General features: G+C 36.5%; 2 protein-coding genes and 1 long non-coding RNA gene across 4 annotated transcripts; 1 reads left to right on the forward strand and 2 right to left on the reverse strand.

Moving 5' to 3' along the window:
• Nucleotides 1-10,583: 10,583 nt before the first annotated feature.
• On the forward strand, nucleotides 10,584-15,436 carry LOC134239859 (uncharacterized). The gene is made up of 3 exons (XM_062721990.1): nucleotides 10,584-10,680; nucleotides 13,882-13,967; nucleotides 15,259-15,436. The coding sequence occupies exons 1-3, from the start codon at nucleotides 10,584-10,586 to the stop codon at nucleotides 15,391-15,393; spliced, it is 318 nt and encodes a 105-aa protein (XP_062577974.1). The 3' UTR covers nucleotides 15,394-15,436.
• Nucleotides 15,437-21,097: 5,661 nt separating this feature from the next.
• On the reverse strand, nucleotides 21,098-23,336 carry LOC134239856 (uncharacterized). Of its 2 annotated transcripts, none has more exons than XR_009986310.1 (3): nucleotides 23,223-23,336; nucleotides 22,663-22,731; nucleotides 21,098-21,206 (listed from the first exon to the last, which is right to left on the reverse strand). It is a non-coding gene; the product is annotated as an uncharacterized LOC134239856 (long non-coding RNA). The 2 variants fall into 2 exon arrangements; XR_009986311.1 differs by having other exon boundaries at nucleotides 22,663-22,728; nucleotides 23,219-23,330.
• Nucleotides 23,337-25,807: 2,471 nt separating this feature from the next.
• Nucleotides 25,808-27,169, reverse strand: LOC134239860 (E3 ubiquitin-protein ligase TRIM45-like). Its single transcript, XM_062721991.1, has one exon. It carries the CDS (start codon nucleotides 27,167-27,169, stop codon nucleotides 25,808-25,810), a length of 1,362 nt encoding a protein of 453 aa, XP_062577975.1.
• Nucleotides 27,170-27,632: the final 463 nt, after the last annotated feature.

The following is a 27,632-nucleotide window of genomic DNA, read 5'->3' on the forward strand; positions in this document are numbered from 1 at the left end:
TCTTTCGTGCATCCTTGCAATGCCAAAGGTCTTGAGCCAACACGTTACGGGAGGACATTTCATACAACAGTTTGTGGACTGATCGTAGCGACGGCTATCGGGAAAAAATAACAAATCTTAACAAATCATATTAAAGAAAGTTTTAATTTTATTGTTGCTTCCAAATGAAGGAAGCAACCCCTAAAATATCAAATGAAATTTGCCAGAGGTCCAACGTCAAGATGTTGCCTCGGGATCTCTTGCATTGCAAGGATGGCTATGTTTACATGAAAAAGCAGGGGGAACAACAGGGAATCATACTGCAATTGAAGTTTAATACAGGTGAAATAGTAGACGCCCCCATAGCAACCCCCTGGGAAGTGTATATGTACATTACAGTAGAGTAGGATTGTAGCATAGAGGTGGAGGTTACACCCAAGATGAGGTACACACTCAATAGTAAAAATTGTCCTTTTTATATTAATAGTAGAAATACGAGGGTTGATCCAAAAGTAATGTCACAACTTCGATAAAATTTCTCCTCGTCGACGTAAATTAACAAAATTTTACACGATGAAAGCTATATTTATTTTAAATCAGTCCTGAAAAATTCAAACTAAAATGATTTATGCTTTTCAAAATATCGAATTAAACACGAAGTGCGATTATGGTAGTCGCCGCACCTAAATAACGTCATAAAACGGATATGCGCCGTCACACACTTTTAAAAACGCCTTCCCATCGTTTTCTTAAAAAAATGATATTCACAAAACATTCACATATTTTATTTTCTTTAAGAACAATTGGCACCTATAGTACACTTTATCTATAATTTGATCCTTCATCAAAATTCTTTGAAGAACAATACCATAAGACAAACTTAAAAGTGTCTCATATCACTCAAACTGCCACTAATCTCTTTTACAACGTCGACGCCATTGAACGTTTCCAACCGACCTCCTATCTTTCGGTATATCTGTCCCAAATGATCATTTATTTACCTATTACCTGCCCAAAATCTCTGAAATCATCTATGAACAAGTCTCTCGTTAACAATCTTTCCTCTGCGAGTTTGATTTACCATCATAACTGTTTCTTCTTGTGATTTCCCGATTTTGAAGGAAAAACACATAACAAGTTGAACTCGTTTCGGTGTTTTATTCCATTTCGACATTTCCTTTCTGCAATGCATCAGATATAAATAATACTGTTTATGACGAAAAAAAAAACAATGCTGCCATTTAATTTTTAACTAAAGATTAGAAAATGTCGTAAATTTTGTCTTTAAAAATATTGGACGATTAGACGATTTTTTAGATGCTTTTTTAAATGTGTTTGTCTTCTTTCATTTTAACAATATTAATTTTAAACGTGACGTTTAGTTGTGACGCGGCGACACCCCCTATGTTTAATGTTTTAAACATCTATAAAATGAATTCAATTGAACATTATTAAATGAAATTTTCAGTTTTGATTAGAATTATGTTTATGCATCTTTTGGTGCATTATAATTGACAATATAACGCCAAATATTAAAGATATGGACACAGTGACATTACTTTTGGATCAACCCTCGTACATTCTAACCATTTAAGATTGAGTTCGTTTATTTTGAATACATATAATCAGTTTCAACAACTTTAATACATACGTACAATTATGGAAATAGAACTGAAAACACACTGCTTAATAATATACAATTACCAAAATATAGATACTATATATAACATGACTACAATTATTAATAGTATTTATTATTAACATATTCATATACATTTAAGATTGTTGATCAGAGACCCTTTTCACCAAAAAATAGTCTTACGACTAAGACAATATCACCAACCTGTACTAACTTATGTACGAGCAATGAAAACATTTTTGACAATAACTATTAACAATGTAATCATAAAATATAAATTAAATTTAAATGAACAAATAAATTTTTTTAGCTTATATATTTGTTGTACAATGGGGGATTGTTTTGTCTAAGTCTTCAAAATTTTTTGTTAAAAGGGCCACGGACCACAAATTGTACGATTCGTTTTGATAAAATGACTATATATAAACTTTTTAAAAAAATATATCTCCGAAAACAATTTCTCTCCCTGCTCCATCTCTCTCTTCTTCACTTTCTCTCTTCATCACTCCCTCTCCCTCGCTCACTCCCTCTCTCCCATCTCCTCCTCTCTCCCATTCTCCCTACTCACTCTTCCTTATTCCCTTCCCCCCTCTCTCCCCTCTCTCTTCCACTCTCCCCTCTCTCTTTCGCCCTTCCCTTTCTCCTCACTCTCTCGCTCTCTTACTCAATCTCTCCCACTCTTTCCTTTCCTTTCCTCTCAAAAACTCCCCACCTACCTTTCTTTTTCGCCAAACACAATCTCTCTCTTCCTCACTCTCTCCCACTCTCCTAACTCCCTTCGCCCACTCTCCCCTTCTCTCTTTCCCAGTCATTGTCCCATTTTTCCCACTCATTCTCCCCCATTCTCCTAACCCCCTCTCTCCCACACTCCTGAATCTCTCTTCTACTTCCCAATTCCTCTCTCTCCCTAGCTATCTCCCACTCTTCCTCTCTTCCATCTCCCCCACTTTCTCTTTCTCTCCAACTCTCCTCACTCCTCTCTCCAAATATTCTCTCTCTCTTCATCCCCCCCTCTCTCTCTATATATATATCTCTTCCACTCCGTCTCTCTCAAACACTTCGCAGCATTAAGGTTTGAAAAAGGGGAAGGGCCTAATTTATACGGGAAATGTTTACTGTGACGTCAAACAAAATTAGGTACATTTTGTTTTCCTCGTACTGTATACAAAGAAATGTTCGCCCCCGTTTTATTTTCGCCCCTTTCTAACCTAAATTTTGCAAATTTAGAAAGGGGCGAATTCAAATTATGCAGTATAATTTCTTAAACAAAATTGTGACTGGGCAAATTTAAAACGACGCAAAATTGTGTGCAAGGGTGAAAAGGAGAAAATAACCCTGTATACAGTAATGCTAGAAAATCAAATACTTTACAATTTTAAACTACATTAGCATAATTAACCACATCAAAACTTATCTATGCATTAAAAGAAGTTGATAGTTAAATCCTAGACAACAGTTTATAAACAAATCACTGATCGCAGCAAACCTGTCGACTTGACCTCATTTTGGTAAAAAAAAAAAATGACGTGTTTGATGTGCTGTGTAAGGCAGATCAAGTAATTTTTTTTACAATGTAAAATGCATTTTATAATTATTCAGAATAGCATATACACATATTAGACTATTAATACCAATGTAAAGCCTTTATTTAGTTCAATTATTCAATGATAAGCAAGAGAATGTATATAATTAATTTTACCGAGTTTATGTGTACAGGTTTGGCATGTTTAACATAGCGGTGACTTATAAATTCGCCTTTTTGCAAGGGCATTACACTTAACAGGGATCGACACTAACTTTAAAACCATAGTTGTCAGCAGGGCTAGCCATTTCTAATTTCTACTAGCCCTGTTCATGTATTACTTGTCCAACAGCCAAAGGCTGGTGGCCGAGTCGCAAAGCGACAAGGGGGTAGGTGCGGGAGGGGGTTTCCCCCTCCTGCTGGTGGGGGTACGGGGGCGTTCCCCGGGAAATTTTGAAAATAGAGATGCAAAATCCTGTATTCTGGCTGTATTTTGGGTAAAAATTATATGTCACTCTAGGATTGTACATAAGACATTTTACTATTCGAAAAATTTAATATTTATGATCATTTGGGGTATTTCGATTCACCCTTTAAGTTTACATTTTTGACTTACAAAAATAATAATTATGATTATAAAACATGTTTGAAAATAAATTTAACAATTATCAGGTATGTTGTGTGTAAATTGTAATTATTTTCTTTCTCTTAGTAAGTAATTGTTAAAATTTACTGTAGCCCTGCAGGGCTAGTTTAAAGACATGTTTGTAGCCCGACCTCGTTATTCAGTTGTCCCGGGCCAGCGGGCTAGCGTTAGTGTCAAACCCTGCTTAATAGATGTTAGCCATTGTTTGAATATAAATAAAGGATGGTTTCCTTAACTTGAAAAGTGCTGCTGCTTTCTGTAAATAGATAGTGTAACTTAATAAGGGGATAAATTACTTGGTAAAGGTCATACAAATTTCGACATGGGCATAATTACTTGAATTTTTTAACTAATAAAACGCGAATTCTATTTAAAGCAGCAGCACTTTCTAGAAAGTACAAAGTATACAGAAACCAATTATAACTTTTTTTTTATTTCAACTAGGATATGTCCTTGCGAAATTTGTTTATGACCTCCATACAATACACATACTATCCATTTATCACGTGACTGTCCATTGATGGGACTAAACTTAGTTCAGTACAGTGTGGGATATACTTTGTTTTTTCAATAGGTATTTAAGTTATGTTAAAATAAAACAGCCTTATCAAATAAATTCAGTTTTGAAATTTCTGCACCTCTACATTCCATCGATTTCTTTATAGTTGGACTTAACAGGGCTGCGTACCTCTCTCTCACACAATCCCCACTCCCTCTCTCATTCCTCTCCCACTCCTCTTCTCTCTCGCCCATCTTACCTACTCTCCGAGTTCCCTCTCGTCCTTACTCCCTCTCTCCCATTATCCCATTCTCTCTGTCTCTCTCTTTCTTACTCTTTCTCCCCAATCCGTCTTTTACACTATCTCTCTCCAATTTCCACCACTTTCCCCAAACCCTCTCTCCCATTTTGCACATCCTCACTCTCTCCCACTCAGTCTTTCTTTCTTACACACACTCAATCTGTCCCACTCTCCCCATTCACTCTCTCTCATCTCACACTCTTCTTGCTCCTATTCCCTTCTTCTCTCACCTCCTCTCTCTCCCACTTTCCCCCTCTCTCAAACTCCCCCTGTCTCTTATTCCCTCTCCCACTCCCACTCTCTCACCCCTTTCTCTTTCTCACTCTCCCTCTCTTTCACTTTCGCTCTCCTCCACTCTCCTCTCTCACCCCTCTCCCAATCCCTCACCCCCAACCCCCATCTCTTTCACTCCTCCCTAACTCTCTCTCACTACCCCTCTCTCACTGCCCCTCTTTCACTCCCTCTCTGTCTCCTCTGTCTCCCACTCCCCCTCTCTCTCTCTAATTCCCCCTCTCACCCCTCTCTCTATCTCTCTCTCACTTCCTTTCTCACCCCTCTCCCACTCCCCCCTCTCTCTCACCCTCTCTAACTCTCTCTCTTTCACCCTTCCTCCTCTCCCCCTCTCTCATTCCTCCATCTCTCTCTCACTCCCTTTCTCACCCCTCTCCCACTCCCCCTCTCTTTCACCCTCTCTAACTCTCTCTTTCACCCCTCTCCCACTCCCCCTCCCTCCCACTCCGCCTCTCTCACCCCTCTCCCACTCAGGCTCTCTGACTCCCTCTTTCACCTCCTGTCTCCCACTCCCCTCTCTCAACCTCTCTCACTCCCCCTTTTTCACCTTCTCTCTCTCCCACTTCCTCTCTCACCTCCTCCCCCTCTCACTCTGCTCTTCTCTCCCAATCCCCCTCTCTCTCACTCCGGCTCTCACCTCCTGTCTCCCACTCCCCCTCTCTCTCTCCCATTCCCCCCCTCCACCCTCTCTCTATCTCTCTCTCTCCCTTTCTCACCCCTCTCTCACCTCCTCTCTCTCCCACTCCCCCTCTCTCTCTCACTCCCTCTTTTTCACCTCCTCTCTCTCCCACTCCCCCTCTCTCACCTCCTCTCTCTCACTCCCCCTCTCTCTCTTCTCTCCCACTCCCTCTCTCTCTCACTCCCTCTTTCACCTCCTCTGTCTCCCATTCCCCCTCTCACCTCCCTCTCTATCTCTCTCTCACCCCTCCCTCACTCCTTTTCTCACCTCCTCTCTCTCTCACTCCCCCTCTCACCCCTCTCTCTCTCACTCACCCTCTCTCACCTCCTCTCTCTCCCACTTCCCCTCTCTCACCTCTCTCTCTCACTCCCCCTTTTTCATCTCTCTTTCCCACTCCCCCTCTCACTCCCCCTCTAACCCCTCTCCCACTCCCCCTCTCTCACCTCCTCTCTCCCACTTTCCCTCTCTCTCACACTCCCCCTCCCTCACCCCTCTCTATTTCTCTCTCCCCCTCTCTCACATCTCTCTCTCTCACTCCCCCTCTCTCACCCCTCTCTCACTCCCCCTCTCTCACCCCTCTCCCACTCCCCCTCTCTCCCACTCCCCCTCTCTCCCTCCCCCTGTCTCATTCCCTCTCTCTCTCACTCCCCCTCTCTCTTTCTCACTCTCCCCTTCTTCCACTCTCCTCTCTCCCACTCGCCCCTCTCCCCCAACCCCCCTCTCTTTCACACCTCCCTCACTCTCTCTCACTTCCCCTCTCTCACTTCCCCTCTTTCACTCCCTCATTCTCTCACCCCTCTCCCACTCCCCCTCTCTCACCTCCTCTCTCCCACTTTCCCCCTCTCTCACTCCCTCTCTCTCCCACTCCCCCTCTCTCACCCCTCTCTTTCTCACTCTCCCCCTCTTTCACTTTCGCTCTCCTCCACACCCCTATCTCCCACTCCCCCTCCCCCTGTCTCTCATTCCCTCTCTCTCCCACTCCCCCTCTCTCACCCCTCTCTCTTTCTCACTCTCCCCTTCTTCCACTCTCCTCTCTCCCACTCGCCCTCTCTCACCCCTCTCCCAATCCCTCTCCCCCAACCCCCCTCTCTTTCACTCCTCCCTCACTCTCTCTCACTTCCCCTCTCTCACTTCCCCTCTTTCACTCCCTCTCTCTCTCACCCCTCTCCCACTCCCCCTCTCTCACCTCCTCTCTCCCACTCTCCCCTCTTTCACTTTCGCTCTCCTCCACTCCCCTCTCTCCCACTCCCCCTCTCTCACCCCTCTCCCACTCCCCCTCTCTTTCACTCCTCCCTCACTCTCTCTCTCACTCCCTCTCTCACCTCCTCTCTCTCACTCCCCCTCTCTCACTCCTCGTTCTTACACTCCCTCTATCCCAAGTCTCTCCCTCCATCTTAAAAAGAATATAAAAAATACGCAAAAAGTATTATGAAAAATTTTAATTTATGCATACATATTTAAATAACAAATTTTATATGTTGACTGGCATGAAGGTTTGTTAATTGGCTTTGCGATCTTGAATCTACACTATTCAAACATGAATACCTTATCATATGTCATTTGAAAGTAATAACCAAAGTTAATTTGGGTATGAAATTCAAACAGAAAATCCTGAATACTTCTTTAAAATTGAAATCTAAAAAGTTGGATACATATGATATATTCACACAAATTATGTACAAGTGCATAAGCTCCCATAAATACATCCTGTATGGTGTCTTTAAAACTAAGCAAAATGCAAATTTTAGAAAAGTGAAGTCAAGGTCACAATAATGTCAAAGGTCAAACATTTTTTACGCAGTTGAATAGTTCTCACAAATACTATCAGCATATTAAGAATGATTTATTAAAAAATGAGCTAAATGCTCATGTAAAATAAATAAGGTTTAGTTCAAGGGAAAGGTCAAAGTCAGAAAATTTGATGCAGCTCAAAAGCTAACATTAGTTTGTTTTAGCATATGAAGTAATTAGTTGAAAAAATATTATACATGTAAATGGTTTCTTTAAAACTGACTTAAACACAATATGTTAAAAGTGAAATCAAGGTCAAATAAAGGTCTACGTCAAAAATGTTGATGCAATTGAATTGCTAACATCAGTATGCATCTGAATATGAAGATTGATACTAATTTCGAAAAAAGAGGTCAAGGTCACAGGAAAGGTCAGAGGATGTTGATGGGGTTGAAAAGCTCTCATTAGTTTACTGTATAAGTGGAAATTTTAACAAGACACAAATTTAGTGATTTTTCCTTAAAAATGAGTAGTTTATTTTTAGTGATAAGTACTTTTAGCAATTTTAAAATGCTCACTGAAGAAGCTATTACACATAAAAGGCAATTTAATTTGAGTGATATTCAATTTTAGAGATTTCAACACCCTTACTAACAATGCCAAAATTACATCCTTGCTTGTAGTTATACAGTATGTCAGCATATAAAGTTGCGGGACAAAAACAACCAGGCGTGTATGTAGGATTATTTTCAGGAGGGGTCCACTCCAGTAGAAAAAAATCCAATCCAGAAATTTCTTGAACACAAAAAAAACCAAAGATGAAAGCTTAAATTATTTCAGCAGGATTGGGTTGACTTCTTTAATATGCTAATCATCTTTATATCTATCACTTTTCATTCCAACTCAGCAAATTTTATAAAATGATCTTTAAGAATCGTTAAAAAAACACAACATGCAATAAATTTTTGGTGTGTCTAATGTTTTATGTGTCATAACAGAGAACTACCAGTAAGGTTTCCCAATTGTTCCACATTTGAAAACTTTTTCGACTGATGCTACATTGAAATGATGTAGCAATGCTACTGCATGTCGATAGACATGCATGTACAGTGATGTATGCATATTTTATCCCATGACCGACAAATTTTTCTTTGATCTTCACAAGGGTGTATTTCTCATATCAACCAAAGTGTGGTGATATATTAAATATCACATATGTGATATAAAGCTAGTGATATCCAACTGTTATACCCTAGATGTAGGAGGAGCTATGCAAATGAGACAAAAATTCGTTTAGAACTAGATTTTAATGAACTAACAGAAACAAGAAAAAACACACAATACAGATAGTTAACACAGTTTAAACCAAAATGCACAAATCTTTACAAAAAAGACACTGACACGGTCTGGCGGAGCAATTCTCGAAGCGGATAGCTTCATCTCCCATAGGAATTCGCACATTCAATGGTAGTTTCCTTCCGGGCATCCTCTGAAAAGTTCATTTCATGAACACCTTGCTCTCATGTACAGTAGAATATCGGATCCGATTTGATATAAAGTCCTCGGGGGTAGGGGAATCCGTATGCGCCCCTGGCTTCAATTACAGTGTACAAAACATGATATAATAGTGTTCGAAAGTTCTTGGTATATAAAAGTGAGTATTTCGGGAATTATTTTAAACTCACCAAGTTGTTGTTTCGCTGAGATTTCCAGTCGTTGAACACTTGAACCATGTTGACTGCCCATGAACTGATGGGTTTTACTTTCTTGATTTTTTAAGTGCACTTATTTCACTGGCCGACACATGTTTTCCGAATCTGTATTGCTGGTATTTTCAGTCCATTCCGTAAAATTTTCCCGTTTCAGTTCCGGAAATGATCCCAAACACCAACACTGTAAATCGAAATTCATAAAAGTCCTGGCCACATGGGCCATTTTTAAATCCGATCGCCTGAGTTCATACAATCTGAACTGCTTGACTCGATTGAAAATTATCCTCGTCGTAGGCTTGCTGCAAAAACGGCGATTCTTTACGCTATAGACCCCTTCTACTACTTTCTCCAAATCCATTGAATACAAATGAATTGATTATCTCAAGAAAATGATCACGTGGTACAGTACTTAGAAAATTTACCAAATTTGTAAATCCGTTCCTTGGATACCAAAAACCCTTCGCGTTAAGACTATCACGTTGTTCTGATTCAGAGTCTTTATTAGTTGATGCAAAGAAAATACCTAGTATGGGAAGAGGTGAAATGAAGGGTCATGGGATAAATCAGTTACATGATTGACAGCTCGATGATGCATACAAAATATCGTTTCGTTATTGCAAACTCGGAGGCTAACGCCTCCTCGCGTGCAATAACTCAACGATATTTTGTATGCATCATCTCGTGTCATCATGTAACTATTACTAAGATTTCACTATTACTAATCTAATTAGTACCCTATATATATATATGAAAATCTGCACATTTGTTTTATAAGTTCTTTATAAAATGTTAGTGAATTTTCATGAATTTATCTGTCATTTGTTGTGCCCCCCACCCTGCCCCCAAATCAAAAATTTTGAAAGAGGCAATATTGCTTATCATAACAATACACTTAGCTTGCTTACTTAATATCCAGAGGTAGATCAGAGTAACAAAGAGAAAATACATTTCCACTTTATTAACAGTAGTGCACCCCACCCCCAGGAACCAGTGACCTTGGGGGCACATTTTTCATAATTCTAGAAATTTTATCATAAATTTTATTCTATGATAAATGATCAATACAAAAAAGCAGATATAAAATCATTAATTAATTTTCAAACTATGTAGCCCCCTACCCCATGCAAAGTACTACTGACCGAAGGGCCCTGAAATTAAACATTTTGGAAGAGGCACCCACCGTAACACCAGAAGCCCTGACCCTTGGGCCATGAAATTCACAATTTTGGAAGGGGGCAGTCTAATATTCAACATAACTATGTATACTTGTCAAATTGTGCAAGTTGCCACTTTTATTATTTCAAAAAGTTAAAACCCTAAACATCAATTTGCAAATTTGTCTTCATTTCCAATGCTAACCTGTCAAGGCAAAAAAAAAAACAAACATCACTAAACCCATCCTAGATTTTATCCAAAAAATCAATGGAACCTGAACCTGAAGTGCCCTCCCCTAAATGTCATACAGGAGGAGTGGGGAATGCATGAAAGGAGACGTTATGTAACTATTGTCCGCAAGGTTCACAGGTACAGACAATTTCAGTAAGCCCCCTTGTCATCCACATTTCAACCCTATAACTAGCATGTATGGCAGAAAAAAGACATGAGAGTGAGACAGCTTTTCTCCAGCAGCAGATTAAAGCGGAACTAGAGGACCACCCAGTTAGCACATGGAAAATATTCAGTAGAGATGTTTTTCTTTATAATAGTTTGAACTCCTTAAGGAGAGGTTGCCTTGCTGTTAATTTGTTTGAATGCAGTATTCAATGTTGCAAATTTTTAATTCTCTGGTGCATTAATGTTTCTGCATACATATTGTGATAAAGTGCTTCTATGAAATAAATTAAGCAAAAATAAAATTGTTTTACCCTTTTTTTTTAATCATGTATACTCATTAAATTATAATCATTGTGTCAAAATCATTTATTAGACATATTTAGTTAATTTGTTTTTTTTAAAATAGCCAAGAGCAAAGAAGAAGATTTTTCAAAGTAATAATGGAATTTCACTATATAATCTATATAGCGCTCCACCCTAGCACCTCAGAACCCCTGACCCTGGGGTCCTAAAATTCACAATTTTGGAAGAGGCACTCTTACTCATCATAACTATGTACTTGTTTAGTTTATTAAATGCCCAGGAGCAGATAAAAAGATTTTCAAGATATATAGTGCATTTTAACTATAGTAACAAAAATCTGGAAATTTTTGCTGTAGATAATTTTTTAGCAATTTGTGAGTTCATCGCATTCGCAAAACTATTTTTCTTAGAAATAAATCACCAATAAGACAAGAGCCCCATGTGCCTTAAAAGGCACCCTTGCTTATCAAAAATGTTTGATTGATACCAAGGAGCAGATTTCAAACAATTCATTTTCAGTATATAAGTTGAGCCAACCCAACCCCCCCCCACCTTTCCCCTCTATGGTATACCTGACCCAGGTATGCCATAGAATGCATTTTCACAATATAATCAATAGAGCCCCACCCTAAAACCAGAACCCCTGTCCCTGGGGCCATAGAATCCACAATTTTAGAAGACGCACTCTCACTTATCATGCAACCTGGTAACTACCTGGTATATACATATAAATTCTAAATAATACCCAGAAGCAGAGAAGAAGATTTTGAAAGAATTAATGCATTTTCACTATATGATCAATAGAACCCAGTCCTAAAACCAGAACCCCTGACCCTGGGGCCATAAAATTCACAATTTTAGAAGATGCACTCTTACTTATCATAACTATGTACTTAGTTTATTTAATACACAGGAGCAGATTAGAAGATTTTCAAAGAAATAATCCATTTTCAATATATAATCAATGGAGCCCTGCCCTAACACCAGAACCCCTGACCCTGGGGCCCTAAAATTCACAATTTTGGAAGAGGCTCTCTTACTCATCATAACTATATACTTAGTTAGTTTATTTGATACACAGGAGCAGAGAAGAAGATTTTCAAAGAAATAATGCATTTTCAATGTATAATCAATATATCCCCCACCCACTAGTACTAGAACTCCTGACCCTGAGGCCATGAATTTCACAATTTTGGTAGAGGACTCAATGCTGATAACAACCAATTGCCAACAGTTTGCCTGTAGTTGTCCATGAGTAAAGAAGAAGATTTTTAAAGATTGCACTAATTTTAGTGGTTTTGCCCCCCCCCCCCCAGGCCCCAGGGGTGCAGGGACCATGAAATTCACAATTGTAGTTCCCCTTCACCCATACATGATATAAGCCAAAATTGGTTGAAATTGGTTCAGTGGTTTCAGAGAAGGAGCTGAAAATGTTAAAATGTTAAAACATGACGAACAATGAAAGACAAAAACAAATAGCAATAGGTCACCTGAGTTTACTCAGGTGACCTAAAAATGTAAAGAAAGCAGTGGTCATTTGCAAAATTTTGAAACGTAAAAATTAATCAAAAGCATTTTGACCCGAATTCGCAAAATAAAATCAATGTAAAAATTTCCAGATTTTTCACGTTTAATAAAGGAATTTACGTTAATTTGGTTTACTTTTGTATTTCTTGGGTTGAATTTTTTTTATTAGGGTGGACCCCTTGTGGAAAATATTCTTGGATCCACGCCTGTTTTTTTTTTAAATTCACTTAAATTTCGATATAAGCATGAAATTTTATTCAAATATGTGTGGCAGTTGACAGGAAGCAGTGAGCAGTTGGCAGTAAGCAGTCGGCTGTCATATATGGAATTCCATAATCTAGCCTTTCTTTACATATTTTATTTAGATATTTATATGCATTCATTTTCAGCAATTAAACTTTTAAATCAAAAATTTTAAAATTTAATTGGAATATAAAGGAATCTTTTTCATTTTCTTTGATAAAAAATTCATATAAAATTAATAAGATGTAATATTGGTCTTTCCATGTTGAGACCAGTGCTTAACAAGAGGCCCATGGACCACATCGCTCACCTGAGCACTGTGGCTAGGAAAAAAGAGAAATTGGTTTATTAGTTAATAATTTAAATCCAAAAGTAGTCCCAATACCAATCCTGGCTTTGCTATTCTTAATAAGATGATTTTTAAAGAATTTTCCTATATATGTCTATGAAAAACTTTGGTCAGGCATTGTGGCCCCGCCCTACCCCGGGGGTCATGATTGAACAAACTTGAATCTACACTACCTGAGGATGCTTCCATATAAATATGATCAATTAGGGCTTTGTGATTCTTGAGAAGAAGATTAAAAAAAAAAAAAGTTCCTAAAAAAATTTCCTATATATTTCTATGTAAAACTTTGGTCGGCCATTGTGGCCCCGCCCTACCCCCAGGGGTCATGATTTGAACAAAATTGAATCTACACTACCTGAGGATGCTTTCATATAAATATGATCAATTATGGCTGCTTTGTTATTCTTGAGAAGAAGATTTTAAAAGAAATTTCCTACATATTTCTATGTAAAACTTTGGTCGGCCATTGTGGCCCCGCCCTACGCCCGGGGGTCATGATTTGAACAAACTTGAATCTATACTATCTGAGGATGCTTCCATATAAATATGATCAATAATGGCTTGGTGATTCTTGAGAAGAAGATTTTTAAAGAATTTTCCTATATATTTCTATGTAAAACTTTGGTCGGCCATTGTGGCCCCGCCCTACCCCTGGGGGTCATGATTTGAACAACTTGAATCTACACTACCTGAGGATGTTTCCCCATAAGTTTCATCTTTCCTGGCGCAGTGGTTCTTGAGAAGAAGATTTTTAAAACATACCATCAAATTTTCATTAATTCCCATTATCTCGCCTTGAATTAAGGGCCTGGCCCTTCATTTGAACAAACTCGAATCCCCTTCACCCAAGGATACTTTGTGGCAAGTTTGGTTGAAATTGGCCCAGCAGTTCTTGAGAAGAAGTCGAAAATGTGAAAAGTTTACAACGACGACGACAACGACGACAACAACAACGACGACAACAACAACGACGACAACGACAGACAACGGACAAATTGTGATCAGAAAAGCTCACTTGAGCCTTTGGCTCAGGTGAGCTAAAAAAGATGACTAAGAGATCTATAAATTACAATTGGTGTGGCATCCCTCCATATAACTGATAAATTATGCTCTGAATAAAGGGCAATAACTCTAGTTCACTTCAGAGAAAAACAACAATTGAAAGATTTCCAAATTAAAGGCAATGACAACAAAATGAATATATTTAATACACACAATAAAATTAAATACTATCAGTGAGTGAAAAGAAAATTAATTAAATATGAGCAGGTGATTAATAAAATAGGGGCAGTCTTACTCAGATCTATATATATAATCTCTCTGTAAGTGAGCAGGTATAATTATGGGAGATATTACCTACTCAGTACCAAAAATGTCAGTATACATGCACACTTTGATATTCACTGCAAATATAAACCATGACAGACAGACAGACATGCAATCTATAGCTACCCTTCCTAATCAACATACAAACATAATATATAAATACCAATCATATACATGTGAATGTACTTGTGACTAACAAGGGCAAGGGGGGTGGGGCATTACCTATACATGTACCTTTTATGTATACCTTCTCCCTCAGCTACCACAGCTCTGTCAACATCTGTTCAGTCCAGTCGATCAGCAGTTGTCAAATAATATACATAATTACGTATGATGCAGTACTAGTGCAGTGCAATGGTGTTAGTATAAGAATCTGAATTTTTAAACTTATGATTTATATCAATTACCAATACAATAAGGACGCAGGGCACAAATGTTTTGTTTTCAATTTATATGTACCACTATATACGGTAGATAATAATACAAAACAGACAGATGAACAATTACACAGACATCCAAATTGCAATAGCTTTATATTAATATACCCTCCATTACTTTTCAAGCAGGGAGTTTATAAATTCTTGACTATATACTGGTTAGGTAAACAAGTGCTGTAAGGTAGACTTTCTTACCAATTGCTGGTGGAATAATTCCGATTAATCACCAGAGTCAATGCACACAGAATTCACAATATAAAATCACAGTTCACAGTGTTGATCACTATTGTACTTAGGCTAAAGTCAGCCAGCACAAAACTCTCAATGTTGACAGTTAAAACATTGTAGCTCTCACAAGGAGGAAGGTAGAGGTTGACCATCATACATGTTAACCTATTGTGATGAAAAAGAGGGAGATTCAGACCTCAAAAGCGGTAGCATTGCGCGCGTGTTGTTTAACGCTTGGATTATCGATATCTTTCATGTAATATACATGTATATTATAAGCCTTAAATGAAATCAGGTACCTACACTAATCAATCTTAAATATCAACAGCAAGGAAGAAGACAGAAACACCTTAAGTTTGACATAAATTGTACAAATTCAAATATTTTTCATGCTCATCATTTTGCTTGGATTGGCTGCTTTACTTAGCCTTTTGAAGAGTGATCTTTGCTGAAATAGCCTAGAAGCAATAATTCTGAATGTTCATTCAGTCTTTAAACAAAACAAATGATGGCATGGTTTAATCTAGATCTAAAACAAGTTCGTATCTTTCGTTATATAAATCAGATTTCCTGCGATGATCGAAAACGAAAGTAGAGATGTGCCACATGGCTTGGTCAATCGAGTGATTTCTAATGACTTTATTGATAAAGTTGTGAGCTTCTGTGCTTTTAAAGACGATGTCAAATGTTTTCATCTAATTCTTAAAAGCTATATCTCCTTTTTCATGGCAGGGATGTTGATTAATTTATCGTAACCAATGTAATCACTGGTAGTCTTATGATGTTGTCGTTGTCAAATCCGTGCTTGAAATCTATGTACAAAAAAAGCGTTTGTATGATTCCGAGTCAAATCACGCGATATCTAGCGAGATTTTATGAGAGTGGCTTCAAAAATGGATACCCAAGCGAACCAAAAATACTTTAGACGCAGCTTTTGTAGAAAAGCGGTAGATTTCTGAATTAAATCGGTAGGCGGGAGATGGAGTGAAAAAGCGGTAGACTCCCGCCTAAATCGGGAGAGTTAACATGTATGTTGACCATCATTCATCAGCTAACTGCTTTATCCTGTGTTAAGGCACCTGATCCATCATCAACGACCAACTTAAGAGCAGCAAATGTAGACGTGGTCTTATGTGAAGAATATAACCCACGCATAATCACGGGTCCATTATTCATTTGATATTGCAGTGTTGATATGGATGGAAATCAGACGTAGTGGTCACAATAGTCCTATAATAGGAATAAACAATATTAAGCATAAATAAGCGAAATGCCATAGATTCGTATGCACCCACTCAAAATTGGTTATGGGCAAGGTTATTTTTCTGCATACAAACAGGCAGATAAACAGGACAAAAACTATATAATTAACCCCAAAACTTTGATTATAATTGCACAAAAAATGTAACTATAAACATGATAAATTAAAGTGCACATTTTCCTTTACAAAAATACAGATCTGACTAGAGTAAGTCACAACTGTAGTTTTTTCAATATATTTTAAGGTTTTACTAAATTACCTTGACTGGACCTGTTTGACTTTCTCGAAATTCCCAAATTTTTTCATAATTTGCTGGAAGAAGTCAGTCACCTTTGACAACTAAAACAGATGATAAAGAAATTAAATAAAAAGAGTTAAATGAAATTCGCTCTTGATTAAAAGAAAAACAAGATGTTTTTGTGAAACACTGATCCCCCAGTATAGCAGCTTAAGGCTGAGATTGAAGTTTTTCAAATGCACGTCAAACTCCAAAACCAAAAGGTCAAAATTGTTTGTATCAAGAGTAAGGTCTTTTCACAAGAAGAACTCCAGGTCCTGTGAAATATGAAAGCTGTAGTATTTACATTTTAAAATATTATGGTTAAGGTTAAAGTTTTTTTTGCACAAAGTGGCCAAACTTTAAGGTCAAGGTCAAAAGGTTAAAAAAAATTATACCTGTTCAATTGGTCTAATCTCTATGAATACATATGTGAATTATGAAAGCCCTAGTACCAATTGTTCATAGCAAGCGCAGCGAGCGTCGCGAAGCAACGCTCGCCACTGCGAGCTCTTAAAGCAACGCCTGTGTGAAGAGACAAGAGGCCCATGGGCCTTATAGGTCACCTGAGCATTATGCAACAACTTTCCAGTGATTGAATTTGATTCATGTTTTAAGTCAGATGCTATGGCATTCACAATTTTGAAAGAGGCACCATTGATCATCATAACAATACACTTAGCAGTTGCTTAGTTTGTTTACTTAATACCCATACGCAGGGTAAGGGAACACAAAATGCATTTCAACTAATCAGTAATATTCAGCAATAATCAGTAGTGCCCCTACCATACATGAACCCCTGACCCTTAGGCCTTGATATTTGATTAATACCAAGGAGCAGATTTCAAACCATTCATTCATTTTCAGTATATAAGTACACCCCCCCCCCCTCTATGGTACCCCTGACCCTGGGGCCTTGAAATTCACAATTGTGGAAGATATGGGTCCTTGTCCATCATAACTATATTGGTAGTTCATCTGCTGAATACCCTGGAGCAGAGAAGAAAATTTTCAAAGATTTAATGTATTTTCACTATATAATCAATAGAGCCATGCCGTAACACCAGAACCCCTGACCCTGGGGCCATAAAATTCACAATTTTGGTAGAGGCACTCTTGCTCATCATAACTATGTACTTAGTTAGTTTATTTAATACCCAGGAGCAGAGAAGAAGATTTTCAAAGGATTCATGTATTTTCACTATATAATCAATAGAGCCCCGCACTAACACCAGAACCCCTGACCCTGGGGATATGAAATTCACAATTTTGGTAGAGGCACCTTTGCTCAGCATAACTATGCACTTAGTAAGTTTATTTAATACCTAGGAGCAGAGAAGAAGATTTTCAAAGAATTCATGTATTTTCACTATATAATCAATAGAGTCCCGCCCTAACACCAGAACCCCTGACCCTGGGGCCATAAAATTCACAATTTTGGTAGAGGCACTCTTGCTCATCATAACTATGTACTTAGTTAGTTTATTTAATACCCAGGAGCAGAGAAGAAGATTTTCAAAGAATTCATGTATTTTCACTATATAATCAATAGAGCCCCACCCTAACACCAGAACCCCTGACCCTGGGGCCATAAAATTCACAATTTTGGTAGAGGCACTCTTGCTCATCATAACTATGTACTTAGTTAGTTTATTTAATACCCAGGAGCAGAGAAGAAGATTTTCAAAGAATTCATGTATTTTCACTATATAATCAATAGAGCCCCACCCTAACACCAGAACCCCTGACCCTGGGGCCATAAAATTCACAATTTTGGTAGAGGCACTCTTGCTCATCATAACTATGTACTTAGTTAGTTTATTTAATACCCAGGAGCAGAGAAGAAGATTTTCAAAGAAATAATGCATTTTCACTACCTACTTATTTAGCCCCACCCTAGCACTAGAACCCCTGACCCCAGGGCCATGAATTTCACAATTTTGGTAGAGGACTCATTGCTGATTACAATCATGCAAACAGTTTGCCTGCTTGATGTCCAGGAGTAAAGAAGAAGATTTTTAAAGATTGCACTAATTTTAGTGGTTTTGGCCCCACCCCACAGGCCCCAGGGGGGCAGGGATCATAAAATTCACAATTTTTGTTCCCCTTCACCCATAGATGCTTTATGCCAAATTTGGTTGAAATTGGTTCAGTGGTTGCAGAGAAGAAGCTGAAAATGTTCAAATGTTAACGCACAACGCACAACGCACGACGCACGACGCACGACGACGGACGAAAACAGATAGCAATAGGTCACCTGAGTTTACTCAGGTGACCTAAAAATTCGGACTACTGCACATTCATTGAATAGAATTTTTTGACGCAGCAATTTGGACCCACAATGCATCACTTGTTTTAGCTACGTTCTCGCAAGAATAACGGCAAATGTTCAACAAAAAGTTTACTCGCCCTGATATAACGGATACATATTGAAGATAAATAGTAAACAATACGTTCTTCGTTAACTTTCAGCACTGTTCAGGTTTTTTCTTGGTATTGCAACTTATATACGACGTCATGTGACGTCAGAGTCTAGACGCACCAAATGTCACGTGCGGTTTGACGAGCCCGATCTAAATTAAAACAATAGAAGAGTTTGCGCTCGCTCTAACGGTCGTACCGTCAAGATATTAAGATATGGTCAGGTTAATGTTTGGGGTTTTTTGTAACCAGTGGTCAAAATCTATGGTCAAGGTCAAGAGGTCAAATTTAGTGGTACCCAAAGAATGGTCATGTCATAAGGAATACACCTGAGAAATAAGAAAGCCATAAAGCCCCATCCAATAAAAATTATGAGTAAAGTTATTTTTTGTTGAAAAAGACTAACACTGATAAACATGCAGACAGATGGACAGACAGAACACGAACTATATACCACGTACTGGATCTTGATTACAGCAACAAAAGAATATAATATTAATAAACTTACAACAGGTCGAGCCCACTAGATTTTCTGACATCAGCATAAATTTGCATGTAAATTATAGCTATCTGTTTACTTTACAAGTCTGTTGTGTTGAAAATTAAGGGCAACTTGAATTGTCCCTTGAAAACTCATTTTCAGATCTTGAGATTTCTGAATGAAAAATGATTTGTAATCTTTCATTTCTATGTTCACATTTATTAAAGTTGCTTTATGAAGCCTTAATTATATCAACAGTGAACTAAAATATTATACAATACATCAGCCTAAACCATTGTTCAAAGGGATCGATGTAGGTACTATTGTATGGTTTTTTTTTTTCCACAAAATATATGTGTTCATACAGTAGTTTAAGACTAGCAGTGTAAGGTCCGCAATTATTATGTAAGTCAATCAATATTATCTGAACATGTTTTATATTTAAATGAAAAAAAACATTTGTATGGTATTTGCATGAAGAAATTATATATTATTATAATCATCTAAAACAACTCCAATATTGAATGTGAGCATGGAGCATTGTCTTTGTAATTTATAGTCTTTAAATTTTATTCTTATATATATATAAAGAGAAAAAGAAGCTCTACAGTTTTTCCGCAGTGACAAAGTAAATATTATGCAGTATACCAACGAAAACCATACATGTGTTGCTATTGAATGTAAACACGTTGTAGATTGTCATGCTTTCGGACTCATTCAGTTGATTGGAGAATGGGTGTGACGAAAACATCATCACATGTTAAAAATTGTCTTCCATATAAGGTAGTACTAGTGGTCTCTACCTGCACATCACCATGGTAATGTGCATATACTGGGACAAGGATGATAGCTCTTGCTATCTCTTTTCATTTTCCATTAATTTACAAGTTATTTCTCTTTGGCTTGATTGCAAAAAAAGTCCATATTAATAAATTAATTTTGAAAAGTATTATAATTCCTATATAATGTTACGTAATATATACATTTCAATACAACTATTTCACACTACATTTACTTATGATAAAAACATAATACTTCTCATGATTATCCAATAATCACCTGTTTCACTAGCAGATTTAGAGGGCGACCAGCCCCCCTTCTTTGTGTCCAAAATATGCATATAAGAATAGATTTTATAAAGCTGTGGCTGTGGGCCCATTAACCCCAACCCCAAACTGTCCCCTTCAAGAATTTTGCTCCATCACTGTGTTTATGGAGATAGTAAAACTCAATAAAGCTACATGCATCTGGTAAACTACACATACATACAATATACATACATGTACCAATAATCTGTCAGGTTTCAGGTTTGTCAGGATGGTTCTAATATATGGCAAACTTCATAATAGATACAGAAGCTTAACATATACACTAATTAGAGCTTTCCTCAAAGAAACATGTCTTTTTGAAGAACAAAGACAGTTCACCAATAGCGGGTAAAAAATCTAAAGTAAGTAGCTATTCCACTTAAAAAATAAATAGAAAACATTGTTAATATAATGATTATCAATGGGTCCTAAAGTGCAGAACTTAGTTATAAATAGAAAGAATTTCATTGGTTATCCTTCCCATTGTTATTGAAATTACATCTTATAACCTCTACCTCAAGTGGAAGTTGACTCCAAAGGGCAGTAACTCAATATTATTATTGAAGGAGTAAGTCTTATAATGAAAGATAACTCTTACTTCATACCTTCTATAGTTTTTTTTTCAAATAGAAAATAATCTTCATCTCTGATCTCTCTCTGTTAACTGAAACTCACTGTCATTCTTCCAATCTATATCATCCCAGTAAACAACCTAAAATATCGTTTGTTTAGAGAATTATAATCCTGTTCTTATCAGCTCCTAAGTTTATGAAACAAGTATACAATGTAAAATATAATTCATAGATGTTATTAGCAATAAATAAGTGATGAAATAAATATAAAATTTATAAGTATGGCTGATACAGTTATAAATATTATAACTTATATATATCTTTCATAAATTTCAAATGAACATTTAGGCAATACACTTTACCATGCTTTACACCAAAATCTTTAATATAAACAATGTATGAATATTTTAAAACATGCACAAGACATAAACATATTACCGTTAATAATAAGACAGTGATGAATGCGACTGATGTATATTCAAATTGTTGAATAAAATGGTGAAATAGTAAATTGAAAGAAAATGAAATCTTGTGATTTTCTACACCTTGAAAAGAATTCAATAATATCCATTTTTACAATTCTAATAAATTATTTCACATTAAACCTTTTCAGTCATTGAAATTTTTTGACTTTTTTGACCATTCCTAGTATTTTTGATAATAAAGTAAAGATCTTACTTTAATAAATGAGTAATATGCTTCTTTCCTTTAATTTTGAATTGACTTCTAAAAGTTCCCTTTTTTAAGTCATCTATTTATATGTACTTCAGTCTTCTATCTTTTTTTTTTGTGTTATATTGTGCATTGTGTGTAAACATTTTATTATCATCATAATTTCTTGGAAAATCTTTTTCTTTGCTCATGGCTTGTATTTTACATACCGGTATTTACTTTTATAATATAGATCCTTTTACATCGCTGTATTGTACTGTTTTATTATTCTCGGGTGATCACTAAGGCCATTTGGCCTCTTGTCAATTTATTTAGAGGATATGCTTTAAAAATTTGTTATTAAGTGCCATGAAATTCTGCGAAACAGTGTAAAATTATCATTACTGAAGATAAAATACTTGTATGTAGAATTTCTTTCCCTACCAAGTCATTTGCCTGCAAACTGGAAAAATATTAGAACTTTCTGAAACCAAATTATATCACACTTGTTGGTGATTGCTCTTTGGAGCCATTTTCCCTTAGTGTCAGAGAGGACTACAGCTTGGTAGTTTTTTTCCAGATGGTTCTGGTGCAGGCAGGTTTAAAAATTTTCTAAGTTTTGACTCAGTCATGATATCAAGTGGTCAGAGAAAGGTAAGAAAGCAAAATGGTGGATGACGTCACGGAAGGATTTCATTAATGTGACAAAAGTAATTGTTAACTCAATTTTTACCACAAATGCTGTGCAAAATGAAACACAAACAAAACAAAAATGAAGATTGACACACAAAAAATCAAAGACAATAAACTAAATTTAAAAGATGAAGAAAAATGAACTAAAAATAAAAGACGAAGACAGTGAATGAAAGAAAATAAAAAAAAAATAAATAAAAATATGAAACATATAAAAGCAGTTAATGCTTTCTTGACAAAATATGTATTTACCTTCTATGGAAATTTCAGTCACTTTGTCACTCTGTAATTTCTCACTGTGTCACTGTAATTTGTAAACTTCTAAAATTAGAAAAAAAATATTTATAGTAACTTTAATTCAGAAGTTTATTGTCCAATTGCCTCCACATACATCCATATGTATGTAAAAATACATGTTTTTGTGATTAGTCGAAAAAGAAATAGACTATATCAAGGCAGGTAATTCGATTTAAAGAAACATTCTGTGTTGACCAATCTTCCTATTCTTTAAAAAATACGTGGGAAAATGTGCAATGCTACAGAGAATATTTTACAGTTCAATAAAGATTAATAGCATTCAAAAATTCATTTAAAATGTTTACATCCGTGATATTTCTTCATGATGCCAAGGAATCAAAGAAAATACCAAAGCAGCGACCTTCTCGTGCAAATATACTTAATTTGTTCTTCATCGATTTAAAATAAATGAACTGGTTTTAACATCTTTTTGACATAGCACAAACTATATCGAAACACAAAAATACCTTACACATCACTGTCATCAACAACAAAGTCCATTAAATACTACTTACCACGATTTAACTATAGGATCCAATATCCTTCCGAAAATCGCATGCAGTAATGGCTACCCAGTGCTTCCGGTTGTTACTATTTTAAGATCAAAATGGCGTCAACTGGAATAGCTAAAGTAAGCCTATTGGTTCTTCAAACCACATGACATGTACAGTGTATCACATGACTGTCTGAATTTGGCCAAATCAGCAAATAGGCCGATAAAATAGCCATAGGCATTATACACCGATTGAAAGATTGAAAGAGTAATGCTCATTCAATAGCAGAAGAAAATAGGGCAATGCAGGAATGTGTATCGAATTGCATGTGTTTCAACTCAAATAAAAGGTGGATTTAGAGGCCAAGCCCCCCCCCCCCCCATTTTGTGTCCAAAATACAGGCACGTAGCAACAGAGGGGTCTGCCTGTTTTCAAACATATCCTTTTACTATTTAAAATGTTCATTGCATTTATGGCAGGTTGCCCCCCCTCTATAGTTACAGTAAGGTCAATTAAGGATAATGTAGTATTGTACAGCTCTTTGTATGAAAGAATCCGTACCTAACCAACCAACCCCCCCCCCCCCCACGAAAAAGGATTTTCGAGTTTGGGTATTTTTCCCCTTTTTGGGCTTGTTGTAGTAGATTTTAAAAAAATCTCTAGCTGCCCCCCCCCCCCTTGCACTTTTCATCAACTTTACTTGTACATAATGTCTAGGGGAAATGACTTTGGCCTGACCTTGCCTCTAAAATAAAACGGTCAAACTTGATCTTACCGATACATGTACCATCACTTAGTGATATTGTCTTCTTGATTCTGTGAAAATTTCATTAATTTTTTTAAAAATACAAGAAATACGAGAAGAATCCTACCTTTTAAAGCAGTAAATTATATCATAGGCACTTGGGGTATGGACCCCCCCCCCCTTTTCCATTTTTTTTTCTTTTTAAATCTGGGTTCGAGTCACCTTTTTCCTATTTTTCTATTCTAATATGCACTATATGTTATCAAAAATGCAACCCTTTCGTATCTACAAGCTGTTTTTAAAAATGCCGTTTTCCACTGATACATATAAAATCTTTAAACGTATCAGTGGAAAACGGCATTTTTAAAAACAGCTTGTAGATACGAAAGGGTTGCATTTTTGATAACATATAGTGCATATTAGAATAGAAAAATAGGAAAAAGGTGACTCGAACCCAGATTTAAAAAGAAAAAAAAATGGAAAAGGGGGGGGGGGTCCATACCCCAAGTGCCTATGATCATAAGACCTTTCTAAATACACTAAGATTTTTGAACCTGTACGAACTTAACTTTATGTTTTTTTTCTATTTTCAAAAATTTCAACATTACTTTGAATTGGCTTTAACTTTTGAATGAGAAGAGATGCTAGGGCTTTTATATATTATATTAGAGATGTGTATTACATGCACCTGTGATAGGACCTTCCTTAATACATGTACACTTTTTTTAACCTTGACCTAGAAGTTTGACAAACTTTTCAAAACTTTAACCTTGATCATATCGTTTGAATGTGACGAGATAGGACTTTTATATTACACGTGTATATAACTTGTGTCAATGCCTTTCTAAATACATGTACACTAAATATGATTTTTACGCTGCAGCCTTGACATTCAAGTTTGACATACTTTAAAAGAATTAAACTTTACTTTGAATTGACCATAACTTTTGAATGATAAGAGATAGAGATTACAGCGTGTATTACTTTAAGAAAGGTCTAATGTCACAAAGATTACATATGTGAAGTATGAAAGCCCTAGCTAGTCCTAACCATTCAAAAAGTTATAGCCAAGGGAAAAGTTTTTTTTAAAAAAAAAGTACATGTATGAATAAAGTTATAGCCAAGGTAAAAGCTTTTTTAAAAAGTAGGTCAAAAGTTATAGCCAAGTAATTTTTTTTTTAAAAATAGGTCAAACGCCAAGGTCAGAGTCAAAGGGACAAAGTTGTTGGTTTATCACCAATTGAATTGGTGATATCACCTACTCGAATAGGTGTTATCACTTTTTGGCAGTACATACAGTGTACCAAAACGGCGCCTCAAACATTTCCTTTAAAAATATAAAGCTATATATTAGGAGATTCTGATAAAAAGAAATAACAGAAAGAGACACCATAAGGGATTTTTTGCTCTGTGAAAGTACTTTTTTGTCATGCTTAATATGTTAGCAGCCGATTTGATGCTTTGCATCAATTTTACTTGTGTTTTATTGGATGATATTTTCTCGACATACTTTAGATAAGAAAATCAGTAAATCAGTGAGAAAAACACCAGATATACAGGTGTATAATGTACACATGGTTATTTCATGTACTGAATCACCTTCAGTTTCTCTGAGAAAGTTAACCCTATCCACAATTAATCTTCCCTTACTGTCCACACTTAATCCAAAGGGGTCAATTATTCCACAGTTGTCGATAAATTTAAGGAACTGTCCGTCTTGATCAAGAATGTGTAGACAGTTATTGCTGTAATCTGTCACAATGATTCGCGATTCATAGAGTCTGTAGCGATTTTTCTAGGATCAAATGCCTTCTGTCTTCTAGCCGGTGCCCCATCATATCGAAATCGAATTCTTCCCGCGTTAATTCAATCCAATCACAATGTCTGCATTAAGATCAGAGGCGCAAATATCTCCATTATTGTTTTCTGCTATGCACAGCCTATATTCACCAGTTTTGAAAATATCTTTATTATTATCATCTTTATATATTTCCTGTTTCAGAGTTTTTCCCTGGTAACGGACGATTTTGTTTTGGCCCCCATTATACAGGTTGACCAGAATATCACCTAATCTGGTACAACACAGACTTCTTGGTTTCCATCCTTTCGGTATAGTAAGCATTACTTCTGTTTGTCCATATCTGACAATATTCACGGTCTTATTTTTAGCATCACTGTACACCAAACGACCTTGTCTACTCACTGTGATGTCACTAGGTTTCTCCATAGAAGTAGTCTTGACAATATCCTGCACAAACCCATGTATGTCAACAAGTCTCATTAATATGTCATCTCCACTAACCCAAGCAGCATTATCACCTACACACGCTACTCTCCATATTGGCTTTACTGCGGTAGGAATGGTTGCAACAACTCTAGCTTTATCCAGTAGCTCTCTCGTGGAATAATAATTGGCTTCTTCTATCTGACTGGAAATTGACGTTTGCGTTAATATAGCCCTGTACTCTTCTAGCTCTATATTTAGTTCAACTCCTGGAATTGTGTTCGTCTCAAGGGAGGGAATTTTGATATTAATATCAGAAGGGGTTGACCTATATTCCTTAAGTTTGGATTCGTAGTTGATGACTTGGGACACTTTGTTCGTCTTTAAAATTTCTTTGTTTCGTTCGATTGTTTTCTGAATTTCAAGGATCAAAGATGAAAGTAAAGTTTGATGGTTGTTTAGACTGGTAAGCATATCATTCTTCTTTGAATTAATGGAAGAGCTAAGGTTGTTGAAAATAATGTCCACATTCTTGTGCCATAATTCCCTGTACCTCTGTGTGTTCTGTTCCAGCTCATTATATCTTGCAGAACACTCGGAAGCTTTAACTTTGGTTTCAGCTTCAACTTTCATGTATCTTGGAAGGATAACGATCTCAATTTCCTCTGTTTCGGTTTCAATATCTCTCATTTTGTTCACCACTATTTTTGATAATTCAATCGCATTATGACCCTTATGATTGCTTAGAAAACATTTGATACACACTGGAACATCACACTGCTGACAATGGGCCTCGCATCTCTGGTGGGGATGGAATTCACACTCAGGAAACACTAGCTGTATCTTTCTGGACTTGAACGGAACAATGTCGTGTGTGAGAGACTGGTGCTTGTCCACATGGTTACTTACACAATCCACACATAAACTGACTTGACAGAATTGCTTGGTAGGTTTATCACAAAGGTCGCAAGTGATGACATACTGTCCCCTTGAGGTCATTTCAAGATCTAAGGTAATAATTTTGTATATATACATGTAGTAATATAACTGTGTTATTTCAAAAGTTTCAAACAAAGAACAAGAAATAAATACTTATTACTTATTTTTATACAAATACCATATATAGTTAATCTTTATTTTCGTTATTCTTTAGGTTATTCATTCGATTTGGAAAACCAACCTGTGTTATAGTTCCATTTTAATATGCACCTGCATCTTTTAATGACACCTGTGTTATAGTTCTATATTTATATACACAGTCTTTGAACACCTTCCTTGCCTCTTCAGTGATAAGAATTCCAGTATATCTAAGGTTTGTTGAGAAAATATCATCCAATAAAATCTAAAAAAAAAAAAAAATATAAAATCTAAATAAACTTTTAATTATAAATGGGAAGAGAGAAGTTATGAATTTTTTATTCTTATGTAACTATATTTTGAAAAATCTTTAAGGTGCCCCACT

The sequence above is a fragment of the Saccostrea cucullata genome, unplaced genomic scaffold (genome assembly GCF_032062105.1).
Source record: "Saccostrea cucullata isolate Sc308-1 unplaced genomic scaffold, CSIRO_AGI_Scuc_v1 ctg2714, whole genome shotgun sequence".
NCBI classification, from domain to species: domain Eukaryota; kingdom Metazoa; phylum Mollusca; class Bivalvia; order Ostreida; family Ostreidae; genus Saccostrea; species Saccostrea cuccullata.